General features: G+C 32.1%; 2 protein-coding genes across 6 annotated transcripts in view; one reads left to right on the top strand and one right to left on the bottom strand.

Moving 5' to 3' along the window:
- Positions 1-16,433, top strand: part of LOC144847387 (serine/threonine-protein kinase BRSK1-like) — a 46,579-nt gene extending 30,146 nt beyond the window's left edge. Inside the window, exons 7-16 of one of the 4 annotated variants that reach the window (XM_078703710.1) lie at positions 1,575-1,721; positions 8,078-8,112; positions 8,504-8,558; positions 9,244-9,356; positions 11,481-11,581; positions 12,166-12,289; positions 12,797-13,063; positions 13,956-14,079; positions 14,771-14,948; positions 15,230-16,433. In XM_078703710.1, the coding sequence (XP_078559836.1) occupies positions 1,575-1,721; positions 8,078-8,112; positions 8,504-8,558; positions 9,244-9,356; positions 11,481-11,581; positions 12,166-12,289; positions 12,797-13,063; positions 13,956-14,079; positions 14,771-14,948; positions 15,230-15,471 (1,386 nt within the window). In that variant the 3' untranslated portion in view covers positions 15,472-16,433. Of the gene's footprint in view, positions 1-1,574; positions 1,722-8,077; positions 8,113-8,503; positions 8,559-9,243; positions 9,357-11,480; positions 11,582-12,162; positions 12,290-12,793; positions 13,064-13,955; positions 14,080-14,770; positions 14,949-15,229 lie in introns of all 4 variants that reach the window. The other 3 variants (XM_078703708.1, XM_078703709.1, XM_078703707.1) reach the window with 3 other exon arrangements.
- The window catches only part of LOC144847379 (uncharacterized), a 95,288-nt gene that overhangs the window by 56,245 nt on the left and 17,400 nt on the right, over positions 1-21,643 (bottom strand). The window lies entirely within an intron of this gene.

Here is a 21,643-nt window from a genome sequence, read left to right as displayed (position 1 = left end):
CATTGCAGGACTTAACTGTACTACGAGAACATACATTTCTAGGTACTATGTACTTTGTATCTCAATACCATAACATTTGAAGAATTTGGTTGTCTGGTTTAGGTTTTTAAACATTTATAAAACAAGTTGTTTGATAATGTTGTTTGATTGATTATCAATCTCAAATCTATATATTATTATAACACCTACTTTTTATTCGTTGACTGTTGTTAAATAGGGAATTAAAAATTATTCTTCTGCAGTTACTGCAGTAACAACATTGTTTACTGCAATGACATATTATTTTATACAGTAGTTTGTTTCATTGCAAAAAATCCCCCCAAAAAAAACACTTATTTCTCAAGCAATGCTCACTAAATAATTGCATAAACAGGTTAAAAGAGTTTTAAAAATGGAGTTACTGCAGTAACTGCAGTAGATACATGTTTAAATGGTCTGTAGTAATCAACATACATTATACCTACAGTAGGATGAAATATGACTTTTAAACCTTTACAATTATAATATTGTCAATGTACACAACTATCCATGGGCTACAACCTCAAAGTTGGTTGCAATTACAATACTCTCTGTAAATTTCCTTTAGGTTATGTTTTTAGCAATATATTTAAACGCTGAAAAAATACATTATAATGTTGTGATACGGATACATCCTATTGGGAGGTAGCTTGAAATGTTCAAAGCTAGTCACTAAGTCAAACTGCTTTTAACAGTATAAATCAAAGGATACATTACTGTTGTGTTCGTTGAATAAGATCTTAAAAGTTTAGTGTTGTAAAGTAGAAAGTTTGGACAAGACGATTAATTTTAAATCTGTAATTTATTACGTCGTACGCCTGTTGATACATATATACTGTACAACCCAGAGTAGTTTAGAGTTTGTATAATAGAATTTATTATAAAAGAACTAAGCAAGTGCAGTAAATATCAATTTCAAATTACTTTATAATTTCTGTATCCAGTGTAAATCAAATTTCCTATTAAAAATGTACTTAATATCAACTTGTTTATGAGAGGAATGATTCAAAATTACCACAGAATTTGGTTAATTATGATCATTATTTAAAGAAGAAAATTGATTTAGTATTGTTAAACTCTGTCTACAGTATCAAACTAGTTTTACTAAAAAAAATGTACATTTTTTATTGAAAATGTTGGTATTGAATCATGGAAAAATGTACATTATTAAAAATGTTGGTATTGGATCATGGGAAAATGTACATTATTAAAAATGTTGGTATTGGATCATGGGAAAATGTACATTATTAAAAGTGTTGGTATTGGATCATGGGAAAATGTACATTATTAAAAGTGTTGGTATTGGATCATGGGAAAATGTACATTATTAAAAATGTTGGTATTGGATCATGGGAAAATGTACATTATTAAAAATGTTGGTATTGAATCATGGAAAAATGTACATTATTGGAGAGAGGCGTATGTAAGACTATAAAAAAGATAAATTCCATTATACTGTTTACAATTCATTTTGGTAAACATTAATCATTATAGTAATTTGTCCGCTGTTATATAAATAACGATTTATCACTTGCGACTAATTACGTTTATTACAGGGTGCGTTACCGTTTGATGATGACAACCTACGGAATCTATTAGAGAAAGTGAAGAAAGGTATCTTCCACATTCCTCATTTTGTACCTCCAGAATGTCAGAACCTACTGCGTGGGATGATTAAAGTTAGTCCCGAGGACCGGTTTACGGTAAGTTCATCAAAAAGAGATTTATGATAAAATGAATAATCAATAATACATACGATCGGTTCTTCTATCGATTATATTATTATTGATTAATGAATTAGTGTTTTAAGAAGTTGAATCAGCAATTACTGCTTCACCAATGGTAATAATGGGTTTCAAAGTGCAAAGTATCTAAGCGTCGTGAAAGACTTGTGAAATAGAAAGTGGTTGTAATGTATCTGATGTTGATCGCAGTGTACAAGTACAAGTTCAGAATGAACATTGATGGATAAGCGAGTCTTGATTCATTTACAAGTTTATTCTCAAATGATTCATCTCAGGGCTAGAGTTCAGTCAAGAAAAAACTATGAACATGATTAAAAATTTTACTTAAAACATTACTTTTGTATATTTGACACTACAATTCATTTATTGCGTCAAAGTTCTATCAATATATTTAACAATTTAAATCTAAAATTAAGACAAATTTTGTGTAGATTTAATTGCTTTGAATTGTTCTTCTTGTCAATTCCTGTTATTCATTTCATTTGGTGGGCTATACCTGCTTTGGGATGTGAATTGGAATAAAAAAATAAAATAACATAATTATTAAACATTTTGACAGTCTGATAATTAATTTTCACAAATCAAGCAAGCTGAACCAGTTAAAATAATTAGTGAAATCATTTTTTTAAAACAATTTACTATTTTACAGTTTGTTACAAGTTGTGTTGCCATTATATATATTTTTTAAAGACAATTTATTTAAATCAAACAAATTCCTTTGAACTTATATTTTACCTATATTTTAAAATAATAACAGAAATATATGCATTTTTATTGCTGAAATCCATGAGCAACACATTTCTTGCATCAAGTAATAATTGTCTTTCAATCAATATTGACCTAAAAATTTCTGCTTTGCACAGTTCAAATTATTAGGACTCGATCTGCACATAATCTAATGATATTTTAAGAGATTACTGGCCCAAAGCAAAGTTCGCAATATTGTTGTGAGTTAGAATCGAGTCATAATATTTCAATGAGAATTCTACGACTTGCTTCAGGAGGTGGTACACTATTAAGATTCGTACCATTCCCCCCAAGGCATGTCAAGTGGGATCATTCTATTCATCAACACTTAAATATGAAATCATGTTTTTATGTGTGATTATATTATTTAAAATTCTCTCATTAAATATTAAGTTTTCATAGTTTGTGGTAGTAACAATAACATAGACATTCATTAGATAATCATTAAAATATTTAAATTAAATACAGTAGTTATTATTTAAAAACTATGTGTCTATTTTCAGTGACAAGAAGATAGGATTTTTTTTAAATCAGAAAATCCAAATATAAAAGTATACATTATCATATCATTGCTTTGGTAGAGAAGAGAATGCATTTTTCATAAACTTACAGATATTTGATCCAGTACTGTATATTATAATATTTTATACACACAGATACTTTTTGTTATGTTCTAGTAACCTATTAATATAAAAAAGTATAAATAGTCTGAAAGCTTTAGAAAGTGGCTAAAAATAGCGAAGAAAGAAATGGTATTAATGCTCTATAAATCAAATAAAGACATCATGTATAAATAGTATTCATTAAATGTTTTCATCAGTGTTCTCTGCTTGTGCTGATAATAGTTGAAACTGCCCCAAAAATGTAACAAAATTTAAACATCAGAAAACGTAAATTTAGAAAACATCTTAAAGAGATCACTTGTTTGTAGAATGTATAAGATGGTACGATAGAACACATAAAGAACAAGTGCATACAAACAATGTATATTAATTTGATATTTTCAATTATCTTTTCAATTTTCTTGAGTGGTTTCAAACAACTAGTAGGATTCATGATAATGAGTATGTTTTTCTTATTGGATTGTCATTCATTTTACAACTTTAACATTATTTTTTATCCATAACAATGTGGCTATTGCATTTTTATTACGGATAGGCATCATTTTAAAACTCTTATTTTTTTTTAACGTAATTGATTCTCGCTATTTCCAAACGAATGAATCTATTTCAGCCTTTTGAGAGATAAATCAAGCCAGTGATTTTGTCATTTAAAGCGTTACATACTACCGATTACAAAGAGAAGCATGCCGCGTACATTGAATCCGTAGAATACGATTTGTAATCAAGTCGTTCATCAACGTTCCAACTGACTCAATTATTTAATTTGATACACTAGTATTATTTAATTTGATACACTAGTGTACTTAAGATAATGGCAATAGTATTAGTAGACACTAGTCTTACAGCATTCACCTCAACATTTAATTAAAAAAAGAGTTTTAGATGATGTTTTTTTAAGCGTATTGCCAATATTATATCAAATTTCAAAGATAACCCAAAGGTGGTAATCTGTTCACAGTATGCATACAAGACATAATTTGGGAGTGCATTTAATTTGGTTGTTAGGAAAAATGTAATAGGAATTCATCGCCTTTCAGATAAAGTTTGAACCTAATGATCATCATCAACATTCACACGCTTACTTAAAAAATGTGTTTTGTTGGGGACCCCTTTGGAAACAAGCCTTTGGGCTTAAAGCGTTATCCCCTGCTTTCCATGTTTAATTTCTCAAGTTTAATGTTTGTATTATTCTATGTATTTATTTCCATTCATATTTATGCTGTTTTATAAACTGTACTGTTCTTGGAAAGCAATAAATGTTACTACTAGGCTAAGGAAAACACTTAAACAAAGGAAAACACTTAAGCAAAGGAAAACATTTAAAACTAAGGAAAGCACCTTTGAAATTCTTTTCAAAGTGAACACACACAGACAGACAAGGAAGGAGGAAATCTTTATGTTTGAAGGGGAGGAAAACCATTTATATATGATGTGAAAATAGTCCCTTGCTCTCCTCCAAGTCTTCGATTTCAATAAACGTTACCAGGCTATGAACTACAGTATAAATCCATAGAAAGGCACCATTTGAATAACTAGAGTCCGTTTTGGAAGAGATGTAATGACATATACTGTACAGGACAATAGGTTTTCACAATTTCTACACTATCAAACTAGTGTGATGTGCCCAAATATGATAGTGATATGCCCAAATATGGTAGTGATATGCCCAAATATGGTAGTGATATGCCCAAATATGGTAGTGATATGCCCAAATATGGTAGAGATATGCCCAAATATGGTAGAGATTTGACATCATCCATATACATATATGGGCACATCCCATTTGTTGTCACATAAAGTTTGATAGTGTAGACAGAGCTTTATATAAAAAAAAGTTGTTAATAAAAGAAGAAATAACATGTAAATGACATTGTTATAACAAATGTCTAATGTGCATTGTCATATTTGATATCTCATTGAATTCTTTATCATTAGAATTGTCATTACTATTGTCTTGCGCCTTCTATCATCCAAGTAAATGGATAATTCTCCCATTAGGGCTAATCAGTATTACTGTTCGTTCACTCTCTTATTCATTAAACAATGCATAATATCAACCTACATCTCAACAACTACTAAAAGCATTGTGTAAGCATAATGTTGAACAACTCTTTCAAGCCAACAGCGTATCGGCTGGCCCAAAACAGCATATAGGCTTGCTAAAAACAGCTATAAGTTGTTTTGAGACTGTGTAATTTGGTAGTAGTCACTCTCATACTGTAGGCCTACATTTAAAAGTAACACATCCAAATGCCAACTTTAAGTCAATGGCTACCAGATGTCTCTGTGAGACGGTTATTTGAACCAGTACCAGTACCAGTATGGGCTGGGCTTGCCCGAAATGTTTTTGTGGAAAGTCTGTCTCCCAGAATGCTTTATAAATTCTGAGTTTGTCAATGTTAATGTCAAATTGGAGAATAATTTTTTTAATATATTGAACTTTTCCGCTTCACAGTTAAATTCCCATATAGTTCTACTGTATTACAAACAATATTTATAGAATTTTGTATTCTACTGTCCTACTAATAATTTTTTTCTCCCTTCCCTAATTCTTCCATATGTCCATCCTTAACTTCTTTCTTTTCTCCTCTAATTATTTCTTACTCTCTTTTCTTTTGTACGCCACCTTCCCTAATTCTTCCATATTTCCTTCCTCAACTTCTTTCTTTTCTCCTCTAATTATTTCATACTCTCCTTTCTTTTGTATACCACCTTCCTTAATTTGTCATTTCCTTTCTTTAACTTCCTTCCTTTCACATTCAATAATTTCTTTTCGTTCTTTGTGTGAATGGCATTCATCACCTTTCACAACTCTAAATCCTATTATGCTAAGCTATGTCACCAAGACATAGAGTTTATATGAGTCATCAGGTTTATAACAGCTTTACTAGACAGATTTCAAATGAATCGTATGTGTAATTAACCATGCTACATGCCTTTACTTATCATTTATGAATACATCTTTGATGGAGTTCTGTTAAAATATGCCAGGACAGCAGGTTGCTAACATACATTTAAACTTCGCCATCTAAACCCAACGGCGCTTCGTCTAACGATTTGGATGAAGCTAACATTTAAAAACAATTAAAACGTAAATAGATTACTCAAGGAGAAATGAAGTCACATTAGGGATCCCTGAGGAGTAATTTGTCTTTAAGAATGGATTACTAAATCAACTCATTCTTCCTTTCTATCTCATGTATATCCCCATTGCTGTGGTCTTTAGCGATAATCTAACGGTTCATAATTATATAATGTTGCAGTCTAGATGTACTTTGTAAAGTACAGGTACACTACTGGACTGGGCCATGTCATTTTGTTTGTCTAATTAGTTATCCGCTTGGTATACCAAGCGGATAACTCCTTGTAATTGTATGAGATCAATATTTTTTTTCTGTATTATTCTTCTTTCCTTCCTTCCTTTTTGTGAGTCGTGTTCCTCTAAAATGTGTAAACATAACATTTCATAACTTTGACAACATATGGGCATTTACGTGAAGTTGTGCACCTCCTATTTTTGAATGACGTCATAGTTGCGCAACGTGACTTATGCGCAATTTTATGAATTTCAATGATTGATCATAGATTAAAAACCAAAAGTCATTTAGTATTGACACTTTGACAAAATTTAAGTCATATCAGGGGCAAACTTTCTACGGATTAAAAATGGCATGTTTGACAAGAAGTTACGCGCGCACGCGCATTTAAAATTTCAAAATGCGCAAAATTAATTTCTAATCAACTTTTTACGCGTTTCTTGTCATTTTGAGCATGTCAAAAATTCCCACGGGCGCGCAATTTTTTATGCGCGCGGTGCGCACATAGCGTTAAAAACATATTTTTTTCTCTTGAATTATATTTTTCAAGCCTTTCCCAGTGATTTTGAAAACAATTTAGACCTTTTCCAGTTTAATTAACGCCATACGAACACGTTGAATTAGACAATTCGTGCGCGTTTTTTATGAAAAAGCTTAAAAAATCGTCAAAATTATGTCTTTTTTTAAACAGTCATAGTTTCTAAAGTAAACCGTTAACCGTTTATTTTTATTACAAAATCTAGAAGTTGATGAGTTGTAGATATCGGATCATGCATCAATAAGGCTAAAAAAACATTGTGACGTCATCGTATGGCCACACGAATGTAAAATATAGGATTTTTGTCTCTTTCGTTATTGCTCATCACATTCAATGGAGCGCATCGCGCTTATCTGTATTCCTTTTTCTCCTACATTTATATATTTGTGTAGGTCAATCAACTTTCTTTAGCATGAGATAAAAATATTTTAATTTTTATGACGTCATCATGCCTAAAAATTTTAATTACGTGGGTCATTAATTTCATCTTTACAGTAAATTTTAATCTGTAATAGCTCGTAAGAATAAAAGGTGATAATCACGATTAAAACGTTTTCTGGAAGCTATTGGATTGTAGATACGAATTCATGTAAACATTTTGCCAATCGGATGTTGTGACGTCATCATATGGCCAGTTGAATAAAAAAAGTCGTATTTTCATATTTTGCGTAATAGTTCATCACATTTAAAAGGGTGCGCATCTATATTTTACGTATTCAAATTTCTTCTACACGTTAATATGTTGTTCCTGAGATAATTTCCTTCTGTAATTGCTATCTAAGTGTTTCATTTTGATACCGTCGCCATGTTAAAAATTGGAATAAATGGCGGGTCCCGTAATTTCACCTATTCTACACTGTATGTAATATGTATACAGCTTATACTGTTTGCATGTATATACTATATGACACAAAATTCAGCACTAACAGCATGTCATATTCTTCAGTTCTTGTCATAATGCCATAATCTTTATCTGTGTGCAATATTCCAACGTATGACGTGCACGTGGCGTTTGTCGTGGTGCGGATAACTAACTCGTCAAAGTGACGAGTTTCATGTCTAGTTTTTCTATTTTGTTGTTTTTTTTAGATGACACAAGTTCAGCGACATCAATGGTACTTAGGGTAAGAAACTTAATCTTGATATTACTTGAGCTAGGATTTGAACCTTCTACTCCAGAATTAAAGTAAACAAGCATTTCAACCACTAAGCAGCAAAACCAACAAGTTTTTTGTACTACTCATTTTGACTCTACACCCCAGTTGCAGAAATGAGTACATGCTAATTACAGGTTCCACTTAGTAAAATGACTCACCTAATGCTTTGTTTCACTATTTAAACCTAGATGATACATTTATTTTTAGTAAGTGCTATGAAATTGGGTCTGCCAGTAAGTTCAACTTGTACTAATATTCGTCATCCATTATGCAAATGAGATTCAAATGAGCTGATATGCAAATGAGTTAAATGATGAGAAATGGCATTTTTAAAATTTGTATTCAATTCTTTATACAGTGGCAGCAAAAGTGACGGAGCTGAAGTAGAACCTATACGACTTCCCTCTCCAAAGGTACAGTAGGGTTCAAATCCAGACTAACTCTTTATCATTATGTTATCATGATAGATGTTCTTTTAATAACTGTATGCATAAATTACACTAAAACATGTACGCATAAATTACACTAAAACATGTACGCATAAATTACATTAAAACATGTACGCATAAATTACACTAAAACATGTACGCATAAATTACACTAAAACATGTACAAGTTGAAATAAAGTTTATGTAAAAAAAATAGATTTACCGAGAATTCTAGGCTAGTAAGATGGTTGTTGACTTATTGCCCCTGAAGGCAGATTAACCAACTTTTGAATACCTATCAACAGTATGTTACATGAGTAACATGACTATAGCATCACGGTTATAACTTGTACATAATTATTGCTATTTGCAGGAGGACGTTAAGACTACGGATTAATATAAATTAGTCGTATTGATTTCATTTAGATCTTTTGAAACCTCTTTACAGTAATATTGTCGAACCATTATTTTGTTTGAATTTGAAATTTCTTTTTATAACAAATACATTTAAATAACAACTTAGAAGGTAAAAGACATTTCCAAATTCATTTGTAAACTAAATTCTTTTCATATTGATCAGGAAAATGGTTTTACATTGTAATTTCAACAAAGGAATTTCTTTTGATTATTTTGATAATTACCATTTTAATGAGTTTTATTATATTTTTAGCTGGCTATTATACGTTGTGAAGATGAGATTGACTCGGATGTTTTAGCTAATATGGCTTCTTTAGGGTGTTTTAAAGACAAGGAGAATTTAACCGTCAAGCTAATGAGTTTGGAGTAAGTATTAACATTTAAAACTATCGATTCTGTTCTAAACAGCAAATCTTCAAATAAATTCCTTTCAATAATGTGAATAAAAATTCACTTTTGATCGTTTTCTTCTTCATCTTCTTACAAAAAATTGTCATGGTAATTATGTAATATTGTTGCGCTCATTAACATTAATATGACCCACACGAGGTTCAGAGATCACAAGTAGAATTAAGGAGGAGGATTAAGAGATGGAGGAGTAGGTAGGAGGAGGAGGAGCAGGAGGAAAGAGAATATTTAATGCATACTAATGTAGCCTGAAAATATAAGATTTAACATTTGTTTTCTACAGAAATTGTTATTCCTTTACGAAATTGAGTTTTACTTTAAACTAAAAGAACATTTGCCACACATGTACAGTAGAAGCCCTTGTTTGGGACACACCCCTACTCAGAGGACATACCCATCTTTTGGGACACACCCTATTCAGAGGACATACCCATCTGTTGGGACACACCCTATTCAGAGGACATACCCATCTGTTGGGACACACCCTATTCAGAGGACATAACCATCTTTTGGACACACATCCCCATTAAAGGGCCACGTTCCTGAGAAACAAACAACCAATATATGTTTTAACTCTACAGCCAACACCTTTTAAGAGGACACACCCCTATGAAGAGGACACACCCATTAAAGGGCTACATTCCTAAGAAACAAACAACCAATGTTTTAACACTACAGCCAATCCATATTAAGAGGACACATTGTTGTTGTGTCTCCTTAATATGTGGTCTACTACATTTATTTCCATGCAAAATGTTGTCTTTCTATAAAATAAATACTTGGGGTACTTAGTGAAATTTAGTTTGTTTTAGTAGAATACAGTATCCCAGGTTTAGTTCGTATCAGTCAACCATCTCATTTATATTACCTACTTTAACTGCTATTGCAACTCTCATGAAATTCATAACAAATGACATATAGGATTTTTGTGTGTGTCATGTATTCTCATATTGTCACAAAATGACATCTGTTGTGCTCCCTGTTGTATCATATTTATCGTTGTCGCGAGTAAAATACCTCAATCATCATAAACTTAAATGAGAAACCATTAAACTTTACAGAATTATGATTTAAGTATTTTCTTAGTTTTCTTCTGTGTATCCTGTTTGTCAAACAAAGTATTTATGTGCTGAGGCTGTGTAGGAGTTTGTTGATGGATGTTTTATAAATACCTTAGCACAATCGTTGAACCACAAAATGAATAATTATTACCGTGAAAAAAGAATAATAATGATGTCTAGTATAAAAGACACTTTAGAAATACATATTGTTCTACATTATTATAATATATATAAAGAATGTTGTATTATATAGTTACTGTTCTAAGTATTCAATTAATATAATATTGTTATTTTTATTTATTTACTTAATCACACTCTTGTTTAAATTACAAGACCGGCCAATTCTAGTTTATGAGTGAACAATATAAGACACGGATAAAATATAATAACAACTTTAAACAGACTTACTTTTAATATATACAGTATATATAAGTAAAAATATGTTAAAAATTACTTGTTAAAAATAATGGACTGGCGTAAGGAGAGCAATTGATAAGCAAATTTAGCAACTGTAGAACAGTAATATAATAATGTCTATTATTTATAAAAGACACTATTAATATTGTTCTACATTAATATAATATATATATAGAAAAGAATGTATTATATAATACATTCATCAGGAAACTTTAATTTCTTATTTTAAGGCATAATTAAAAACTAAATTGTATTTTTTTTTTGTATAATGTCAACGTCCATTTAAATTCCCAATACAATGATATAAAATGAACATTTTTTTTTCAAAGGGTCTTACGACTACAGAAAATAAACTTTTCTCTGTAAGATCACAGCAATATTGAATATAACAATGTAAATGGTTATTGCTGAATACGAATATCTAACCGTTTCATGTAACGGTCAAACTATAATTACTTAACATTTTAGATTTCCCCTGTTACATCCCCACCCTTCTATATCCTCTTTACATTTTCTTACATGTGATTATCGGTAATCTTGTAATCTTGAACTAATCCGTTAATCGCCATGCTAATCCATCTTCCTGTTTTTATAATCTCTGTAGGGAAAACACAGAAAAGGTAATCTATGGATTGTTATTAGATCGGAAACTTCGGAAACCAAGCTACGAAGATGAAAAGCAATATAGAACACGATCAGATTCAGGTATGGGCATTCAAATAAATCCAGATCATGCAATAAAAAACTTTGTAGTAATACTTTTATCACAACATTTCACATTGAAATCTTTAGTAGGTGGCTTAATACGCCATCCTCATTTTGAAGAAGTTCATTTTTTATGCAATAACTGACTCGTTATTTTATGTTCTGATATCTAAGCAATTAAATGGTAAAAAATTGTATAAACGTAATGACGTCAAAAGAAACACATTAAATATACGTTATTTGGTTTATTGCAGTGTTAATCACATTTAAGGCCTTTTGCTGTTTTTTATGTATGTTTATTGGTACATATGTATTTTCCAAGTAATATTTCATGTTACTTGAATAATAGAGAATCTTGAAACTTAAGCTCTGTCTACACTATCAAAGTGTATGTGACAAAAAAGTTTGATGTGCCTAAATGTGGACGCGATATGCCCAAATATGGTAGTGATATGACATCATTGTGTCCATATATGGGCACATCACATTTTTTTTGTCACATAAAGTAGACAGAGCTTTAAACGAGGAAATTACTACTTTGGAATTATTACATTTTAGTAACTAAATTTATAAACTTTCAGCAGCTGATCCACCAAGAAAACGTGTTGATTCGTATCGAAGCAGACGGCCTGAGAGAAGGTTGACGGATAGGTCACGTGACAGCACACCAACCCACGCCAAACGTGTGTTGATGATGGCAGAATCAAGGTACGTCACATTCTGCCTCATCTCAAAAACAGGACATCAATAGTTTTTAAAATAAAGTAAAATAAAATTACATACAAATTCTTGTCATAATTGAGGAAACTTTTCACAAAATTGTTGTTTTTGTAAAAGTTGAAACACTTCTCCTTTGTTTGCCAAACTCATTTTAATGATGTAGTAGAGTCACTTTATTTATACATCAACTGCTAATGTTGAATGAATAAATAAATGAAGTGACTCTACTACATCCTTGTTGGACCTTGTTACTATGCCTTATGGCTTCTTGCATATGAAATTATATTTCTTTGGCATAATTTAATGGTCTAGTGCACTTCTCTTTTTTATGTCTGGTAAACTAAAAATAAATTTAGTAATAATATTAATACTAAACTCTTGGGTGTATAAAACCAAAAAGAGATCCATGTGTTTGGATGAAACCATTTTGCTAAAAACTAATCTACAAAATCCATAAAACTGCATTTTGTTTGATAATTAAAATTATGTTAGTAGCAGGAGCAGAAGCTTGACATGCAGTCCAGCAAGAACATCAGGAAACGGAGTGTACCAGCCACGTCGAAACCATCCAACCTCAGCGTCTAGCTCCAGTAGCTCAGGTACTCCACCAGATAGCCCAACAGGCAGCAATCCACCTACACCATGGAAGGCCAAGTTAAATAGCTTCAAAAACAGTATTCTAGGATCTCCTAGGTTTCATCGCAGGAAGATGCAACCTGCAGAACAGGAGGAGTTGACACTAACTCCAGATAGTTCACCTGAGTGAGTATACTTAGGACCCATTCTCAGTAAACACCTCAGGGGAATCTTTCACAGTATCAAAACTAAAGCTCTGTCTACACTATAAATCTTTATGTGACGAAAACATCATGTCACTACCATATTTGGGCACATCACAATTTATTTGTCAAACTAGTTTGGTAGTGTAGACAGAACTTAAGAAACTTCTTGGATATGGACTATAAAACGTAGGTCCAGTGTACGCATCTAGCTCATGTGCACTTTAAAGAACTAGTACATCTTTCGAGATGAGTAGGGGGTTACCCCGGTGTACTAGTACATCACAGCCACTGATCATAACTGGGCCCTCTGGGAGACCAGTCTGTGACTGAAGAGGTCACCCAGTATAAATAAATAATAAACAAACAAACAAAAAACATCATCATCAATTGCGCCTATCATCTTGCAACATGAGGTTTCCTTTATACTGTACTATAATACTACTGTACCAAGAACAACAAAAATCTTTATATAAAGCTACACATGGCAATGTGTTATGCTAGTTGAAGTATGAGCCTCTATTAATGTTAATTGTGCTAGTAAATTGTCACAACCTCAACTTTAATTGATGATTAGTGCAATGAATAACATATTTATGTTAAATCCTCTTGCGAGAATATTTAATCCATTTTACTTGCTCATTTCCCTACACACTCAAATATATTAAGTAATGTTGTAATACAGACCTCTAATTAAAGGTCATATGGAGTAAAGCTCTGTCTATACTATAAAGTGTAAATGTGCCCAAATATGGTAGTGGTATGATGTCATCATGTCCATATATGGGCACACATTTTTTTATTTGATAGTGTAGAAAGAGCTTATTAAGAAACAAATGGTTTATATTATTGGATTGTTTTCCTTTTTTTTTTAGAATGTCTAAAAAATCTTGGTTCAGCAATCTAATGAGCTCAGAGAAAGAAGAAGAAGTAATTATGGGCATAGCAAACAAATCCCTAAGTGTTATCAAAGCAGACCTTGTACATGCATTATTGTCAGTAAGTATTTTATGACACGGCGGTGCTATTTTACAGTTGATAAACTGGTCGCGTACATGTGAGTTGTAAAGTCACTTTGATCCAAATGTCTTTAATCTGCAATGCATTCAATCCCCTGCTTATGATGGAGTAAAAGCAGTTTTCTGTTTGGGCTCATGCCTATTACTTGCTTCTGGCAAGATGAAATTTAAATCATACTTTTTACGAACTTTTGCCGAATAAATAATATTATTATTATTACAATCTAATACCCCTTTCACATTGCTTAGCAAAACTCAGACATCAATACCGGCATTTTGTATGGTGTGTTACCAGATTAAAACTAATGAATTATATTTTTTTATATAAAGTAGTGTTTTATTAAAATTTTAACCAGCCTGTTAGTGGTGATGATTTGCTGTTGGTTTGGATGGAGTGAAATAAAAAATAAACTCCAGAGTTTTCCTAGGCCATGTGAAATTGGTATTTGATGAATCCAACTGTCCTAAAGCTCTGTCTACACTATCAAACGTCATCTTCATCTACAATGTGATGTGCCCATGACACAATGATGTCATATCACTCCTCTATTTGGGCACGTCACACTTTTTTGTCAAATTAGTTTGATAGTGTAGACAGCTTTACTGAAACTAGGCATGTTACCTGTAACTCTTTTTGCTATGCATTCAGTCTAATTCTTATTCTTCCGCAGATTCACGACCTTTCCCATTGTGTGCAATCTCAGACTCTATTTAAGGCCGAATATCGGCGTGGGGGCAGCGGAGCAGTGTTTGCTAAGCCAATCAAATTCCAAGTTGAAATTCGTTTGCCAAAAGACGATGAATGCCATGAGATAATGCACTATAATCTTCATTTTATCCTAGTTGCAGGTTAGTAAACAATACTATAGTGCATACTATTGCACGCCATGTGTCCTACAATCGTCCAATCAAATGACAGGATTTATTTAGGTGTTATATAATAGTTACGAACTAATATTACTGCTCTGACTCAGGGTTGGTTTATAGTGGTCAATACATTACATTTGTATGTTATACATCAAATCAAGTCTATATTGTTTGCAATCCATACCTCATTGGTAAACATGATTAACCAAAAACTGTTTTTCATTAAAAAATTTTGTATAAAAATAGTTATTTTGAATTTTTAGGACCAACTCGGAGATTCAAACGTTTAATAGAACTAATCCAATCACAGATGGCAGTAACGAGAATGCGTGGAAGAGGAAGCTCCAAAATAAAATCACCGAATTCATCCCGTAGGTCAAAACGAACGGTACCAACATGTAGCGAAGAAGATGACGTGTTCACCCCGAAACAGCGTGACGATGAAAACTGTAACGAAAAACCTCTTGCAAATAACGATGTCCCTTGTACGATATCTAACAAATAGCGCCATTGAATTGATCAAAACTGTTTGGCTAACAGCTACACGATGCAATATGTATGATTTCAGGGCTGTTAGCTGCTAAATGTTGTAGAATAACCAGACAAGGTCTCTCACTGTAGTATATGAATAATAAGTGTTATTGGTTATTCAGAAAAGAATATGTTCCCTGTAACCAGAAGGTAATGTGCTAGCAATGGATCAAAATGACAGTGCCATAAGAAGCACTATTTCAGCTCAATTTTCTTGGCTCAAAATTCGTGGTACTTTAATGCCAGTTTCCCCACTACTACTTACTTTATATGTTTTGTACGATTTATTTTTTTTTAGGTAGCAATAATAAATTTTAGATGCTTTGAAGTTTGTTTTAATTGCAATAACTGAATAATACTGCTTCACAAAAGAAATCCAATTTTTGTCTTTTAAAGGTAATTGCAAATAAAAGATTGAGATTATGTTTTGCCAATCTGACTACAAAAGATTTCCTGATAAAACTTGTTAAACTTGCTTTGTCTACTATAGAGGAATGATTTTGACTTTCCTTAAGGTGTTTGAAGTATTCCCTCAATATCCTGAAAACGTCCAATCAGGAGCATCCGGTGTCGTTATTCTGTGCTATTTCCTATAAATGTTCATCGGTGCTATTCCCTTAAATTAGTTTTAATCTTTTTAATTTTTATTGCTTTTTATATTTTCTACAATAGGAAACTTTTTTTTTTATCTATATTTATTAATTTTGTTATTTTATATATAGACTGTATTTATATTGTAACATACTCTATGAAAGCTAAAATACTTATAATTTTATTTCAATTAACATGCCACATTAATTCATTGTTCTGTGTGTATACATTGTACATACAGTATATATATATCAGTCATTTCATATCTTTAAATCATTTTATATGATCATGATTTCTGTATTTTGTTTCCAAAAACTAGACCTTCCGGAAACATTTGGGCCTGGTTTGCACCCGATTCTCTGCTGTATTTTCACATACCAGTATGACAATATTTGTCTTGTCAGTATCATATGAAAATATCATAATACAGCATCTCATGTGTATCACATGTGATGTATTATGTAAGGTTAGATTAAAAATTAGGTTATGGTCTATATGCTGTGACATGTGAAACACATGTGATGCTGTATCATGGTATTTTCCTATGATACTGGAAATATTTAGATACAGTTTGAGATACTGATAAAATGACAATAACTAGAATGGAAATAATCATTGTGAATAAAGATGGCATGATTTATTGTAGGTACAACACACATAATAATCATGTTTTAGATGTTGTAGACATTATTTTGCCGTAAGGAGCAATACATACAAACAGGAAAACATAAGCAAAATGTTAATGAGTAGTTGTTCAATGAAGTAATTATTGCATAACATAATCTTCTTTGTTCTTGTTAATTCTTGCTAACATGCTCTCAGAGAGCACATTAATTATCATGATCTTATGAAACAGGATTATCTAACTAATACATAAAAAAATATTTTAAAATATGTTACGATCATTTTGATTAAAAAACCATTTCCTTTACATTTAGTTTTTGCAAGGAAACAATGTAAGGATGTAGACGCAAAATATTTGACCAATAGTTGTATTCATATGTCTTCGTCCTCAGTGCTTTTAGTTAAACAAAGAGATACAATTTCCCAAGCTATTGTCTGTCTTTTGATTAGTTATATTCAAATTATCTTGTGAGTTAATGAGATAGGTTTCTGCCTGGTTCCTACCTCCTGTTTAAATGGTAGTGTGAAAAAATGTAGACAATTTTGTAAACCAAACTTCAAATTTTATGTAGAAGTTGTTTAGAAAACAATTACCTCAAATTAATATCAGCTTCCTCTTGTAATTGTAGCATTCACAAAAATGAAGCGATTGATAGAATTCTTTTAAAAAAATGATCAAACTATTGTTGTAATACTCTTCCATGAAACTGCTCAAGGAGTATGGCAATTTTCGTGTATGAATTCAGAATCGATAGATTCGATATTGTGGCAGAAGTAATATCATACTGTTTTAGTCTCACTATTAGCATATGTACAGTACTGTGTGCCCAGTGTTTGTTAGAAGGGGGAGGGGGGGCTTACTTCCCCACCATGGTCGATGCTAAATCTTGGTTCCCACTAGCGACGCAATGCAAGGACGTAACGCAACGTAAGTGATTTGACCAATCACAAGCGATGGATTATTCGAACAGTGGCTCGTCATTGGTCAACTCGCTTGCATTGCGCGTACGTCCTTGGGTTGTGTCTCTAGTGGGAACCAAGCTTAAGGTGTACATTTGTAGACAAACATTCTTTAATGACACTCACAGTTACTATGTTAATCACGACCAGAATTCCATTGTTATGTAAAGCTTGGTTTCCACTAGAGACGCAACGCAATGTCGTAGATACAACGCAAGTGAGTTGACCAATGACGAACCACTGTTCGAATAATCAATCGCTTGTGATTGGTCAAATCACTTACGCTGCGTTACGTCCTTGTGTTGCGTCGCCAGTGGGAACCAAGCTTTAATAATAAAGTTATTTTCTCCAAAACAACACTGTGCTGGTATCATTTCAAAGCCTAGTACTTTCTCCAAAATGTCATCATTGGGGCTACTACAGTATGTGTACTGCTGGCCACAATGTTAAAGCTATATAACAGTATATAATTATATAAAAGACTTAATTTATGTTTATTAAATGAATATGCTATAATTGTATATGTGTACATACAAAATATTTCAGATTTTAAATATTTAGTATCTTGATATTATTTAAGATTTTAACTCATATTTCAATATTTTATCATGTAAATTTTAAGACTCCTTTCTGTACAAAAGACACAAATCTGTTTTATTATTTTGTGGATAGATTGTTTTGTGTTGTATTTAGGTGTGTGATTTAATTGTATTTCAGAAAATGTTGATACGAAAAAAATTATTGAAAATTATTATTGTTTATTGTGAGCTTTTAAAATACCGTATTCATCATCTTTATTAGATTATTTGTGTTAACAATTGTAGTCTTGTTTAATAGTTTTTAAAGTATCTCAATTTTTAAATTTAAAACTATACCACAAAATAAAATGTTGTCTTTGAAATAGACTTTGTTGGCATAGAAAACAACTACTTAGGCCCAAATGACAAAATATCACCAACTCCTAAAGCTATGTCTACACTATCAAACAAAAAACGTGTGATGTACCCAAATATGGTAGTGATATGCCCAACTATAGTAGTAGTATATACACATACAGTTTGATAGTGTAGACAGAGCTTTAGTCGTACCATATTCAAATGCTTTTTAATTCATTATATGAACACAGCGAAAGGGCGTACACACAACGCAAGTGAGTTAACCAATAACAAGCAACAATTCGTATGATCTATTGGGTCGTGATCTGATTGGCTAACTCACTCACCGCGCGTTGCTCTTACGTCATTAGTGTTGCGTCCAAGTGGAAGGGAACTTCATTTTCAAACTTCATTTTCAAACAAACTGTTGATAATACAATATTGTAATCTTTTTTTAGTTTTTAGTTGCATCGCAGGGTCTATAAATGCTACTTTTTAGTAGCAATAACAAATATTGATTTCAACTTATCTTTATGTATATATATAACATTGTATAATAAATTAACGTATTTATAATTTATAGTATACAATCAGTATATTCAAATTATCAGAAGGAATTTTGAGTAGAGTTAAACTTTAGAATATTTTTGCGATGGTGTCAATAATTTGTAGCTTTTCTGAGTAGTTTTGTTCTTAAAAAATAGGGAGCTTTCGATTTTGCGACGACATATGACTACGACTTATGCAATACAGTTGTTCCAAGTCGTCGTCGCGTCCACTCAAATCGCTACGGCCGCCGTGCATCCAAAACAGATTCGAATGCGCATGTGTGTGATACAGAATCAGTGTCGCCCCCGTTGACCTAGAATCGACGAAATTAAGTCTGACGACTTACAAACAAAAGTTGTAAAACCAAACGCATACCTTACGTACAAATGATTAAAGCTTGGTTCCCACTAGCGACGCAACACAAGGACGTAACGCAACGTAAGTGATTTGACCAATCACAAGCGATGGATTATTCGAACAGTGGCTTGTCATTGGTCAACTCGCTTGCGTTGCGCGTACGTTCTTTCGTGCGTCTCTAGTGGGAACCACGCTTAACATAACGTCGTAGGTCCTACGTCGTCGCAAATCAAAAGCCCCTTAATGTAAATTAATTTCTTGGCCATGTAGTTATATAAGAATATCTTAATGTACTGAACACAGATGTAATTACAGAATTATTTTTATTATTGCTATGTATTTAAGATAATTTATGATCTAACAAAAACGTTATTTTATACCAAAGTCTGTGACGCGTAATCCACTTGAAAAACTTTATTAAATAATTATTATATTCATTTATTATTGTATAAAATATTAAATAGATATTTAATATGTGTTAAATAGTTTATGTGCAATTACGATGCTATATCATTTGTCTACTATACGCACGGTTGTTGAAAAATAGAATTAATTTTTTGTTTATGAATTACATAAAATGCAATGCAATTACTATTCCTTTTGATGAAAATTTAGGATTTAAAAAATAACATTTTAAAATAAAGAGTTTATTAAATAAATATTTAATTTATTTGTGTTTACTATATATGTATGAATGTATATACAATATAGGCGTTTATAAAATACAGTATATGGTGTGAATTGGCAAAGAAATATTGAGAATGTTATAGTTTATCATATTAAAACGTTTACCAATATATTTAATGAGAAATAATATTACAGAATTGAAATGTTTTAATACCATATTTGGTAAGAGACCAACTAAACGCGCGAAAAGACACAATGTTGACGCGCGCGTACAAAAGACGCATCGTTATTATCGCGCGACAATTATGTGTCTCTTTCGTACCGTGTGATGATATCTTTATATTGTTTTTGTCCTTTCTACATTGATGGGGCGTTTCATTTTACATATGTGATGTTTTAAAGTAGATGTGTATTAACAAAACCTATGTTCTTCTTGTACCAGGTACATCAAATTTGAATGAAATAAAACCGAGCAATTATAATATTCGCTCGTTGTTGTATTGTTCTTGTGTATTTCAGCGCGCATATCGCCTTTCCTCACCCTCCCTTCCTCCTTCCCCTGATTAGAGGCCTTCCATTTACGCATTCCTACAAATAAATTGGCATGTGTCAGCGCGTACTATCGAGATTCCCGCTAAAACTCATAACTTGACATTCGACCAATCAGATCACCGGATTGTATGGAAGTCTGACGATCTTTTTAATTTTGACGAGCGAGGATTACACTAAATGTAAGCCCAGAAAGAAAGATAAAAACGTGAGTATAATAACGGTTTTCAGAAGATATATCTATATACATCTTGTAAACTAATATATCAAGAAGTGCCAACATGTATGCAAAGGTAAATATAGTTAATTAATAATTAAATATGTCTGGGTTAATCTCTAGGCCTCGTTCTCAATTTTCGACGCTCACATTCACGTCACGGTTGTTGAACCTACGTAGACAGGCTCTTAGTGTGTGATCTTAATTTCTTATATTGGTTTAGCCTATGCCTAGGCCACTCTACTTATCGTTGGTTTGCTAATATGCACTAAGTTTTAGTATGGCCTATAAATAAAATGAGAAACATAAATCTAATAGATTTATTAATATTAAATTGGCTAGGCCTAGGTTAAAATCTCCAGGCCTCGTTGTTCTCAAATTTTGGGTCTAAAGTTACCATAATGCTCACCGGTAAACACATGGTAACTCCTTGCTTAGACAGGCTCTAGTCTTAGGGTAGCATAGGCCACTCTGCTATCGTTGGTTTGCCAATGTGCTCTAAGTTTTAGTATAGCCATTGAGAAACATAAATCTAATAGATTTATTAATAAATGTGCTAGGCCCGGGGTACTAGGTTAAATCTCTAGGCCTCGTTGTTCTCAATTATTGACGCACACACTGGCTCTAGTCGTAGGGCGTGAGCCTAATTTATTGTATTGATTTAGCCCAGCCTAGGGCACCTTTACTATCCTTAGGATTGCCATGTTTAAATCAGTCATCAAATCTAATATTCAGACGATTAAAAACAAAACAGCCACAAAATATATATTTATATATTGTTTATTTCCAGACGTACA

Source organism: Antedon bifida, chromosome 7, assembly GCF_963402885.1.
Source record: "Antedon bifida chromosome 7, ecAntBifi1.1, whole genome shotgun sequence".
NCBI lineage: Eukaryota > Metazoa > Echinodermata > Crinoidea > Comatulida > Antedonidae > Antedon > Antedon bifida.
This window is presented reverse-complemented; position numbering and strand designations above follow the sequence as displayed.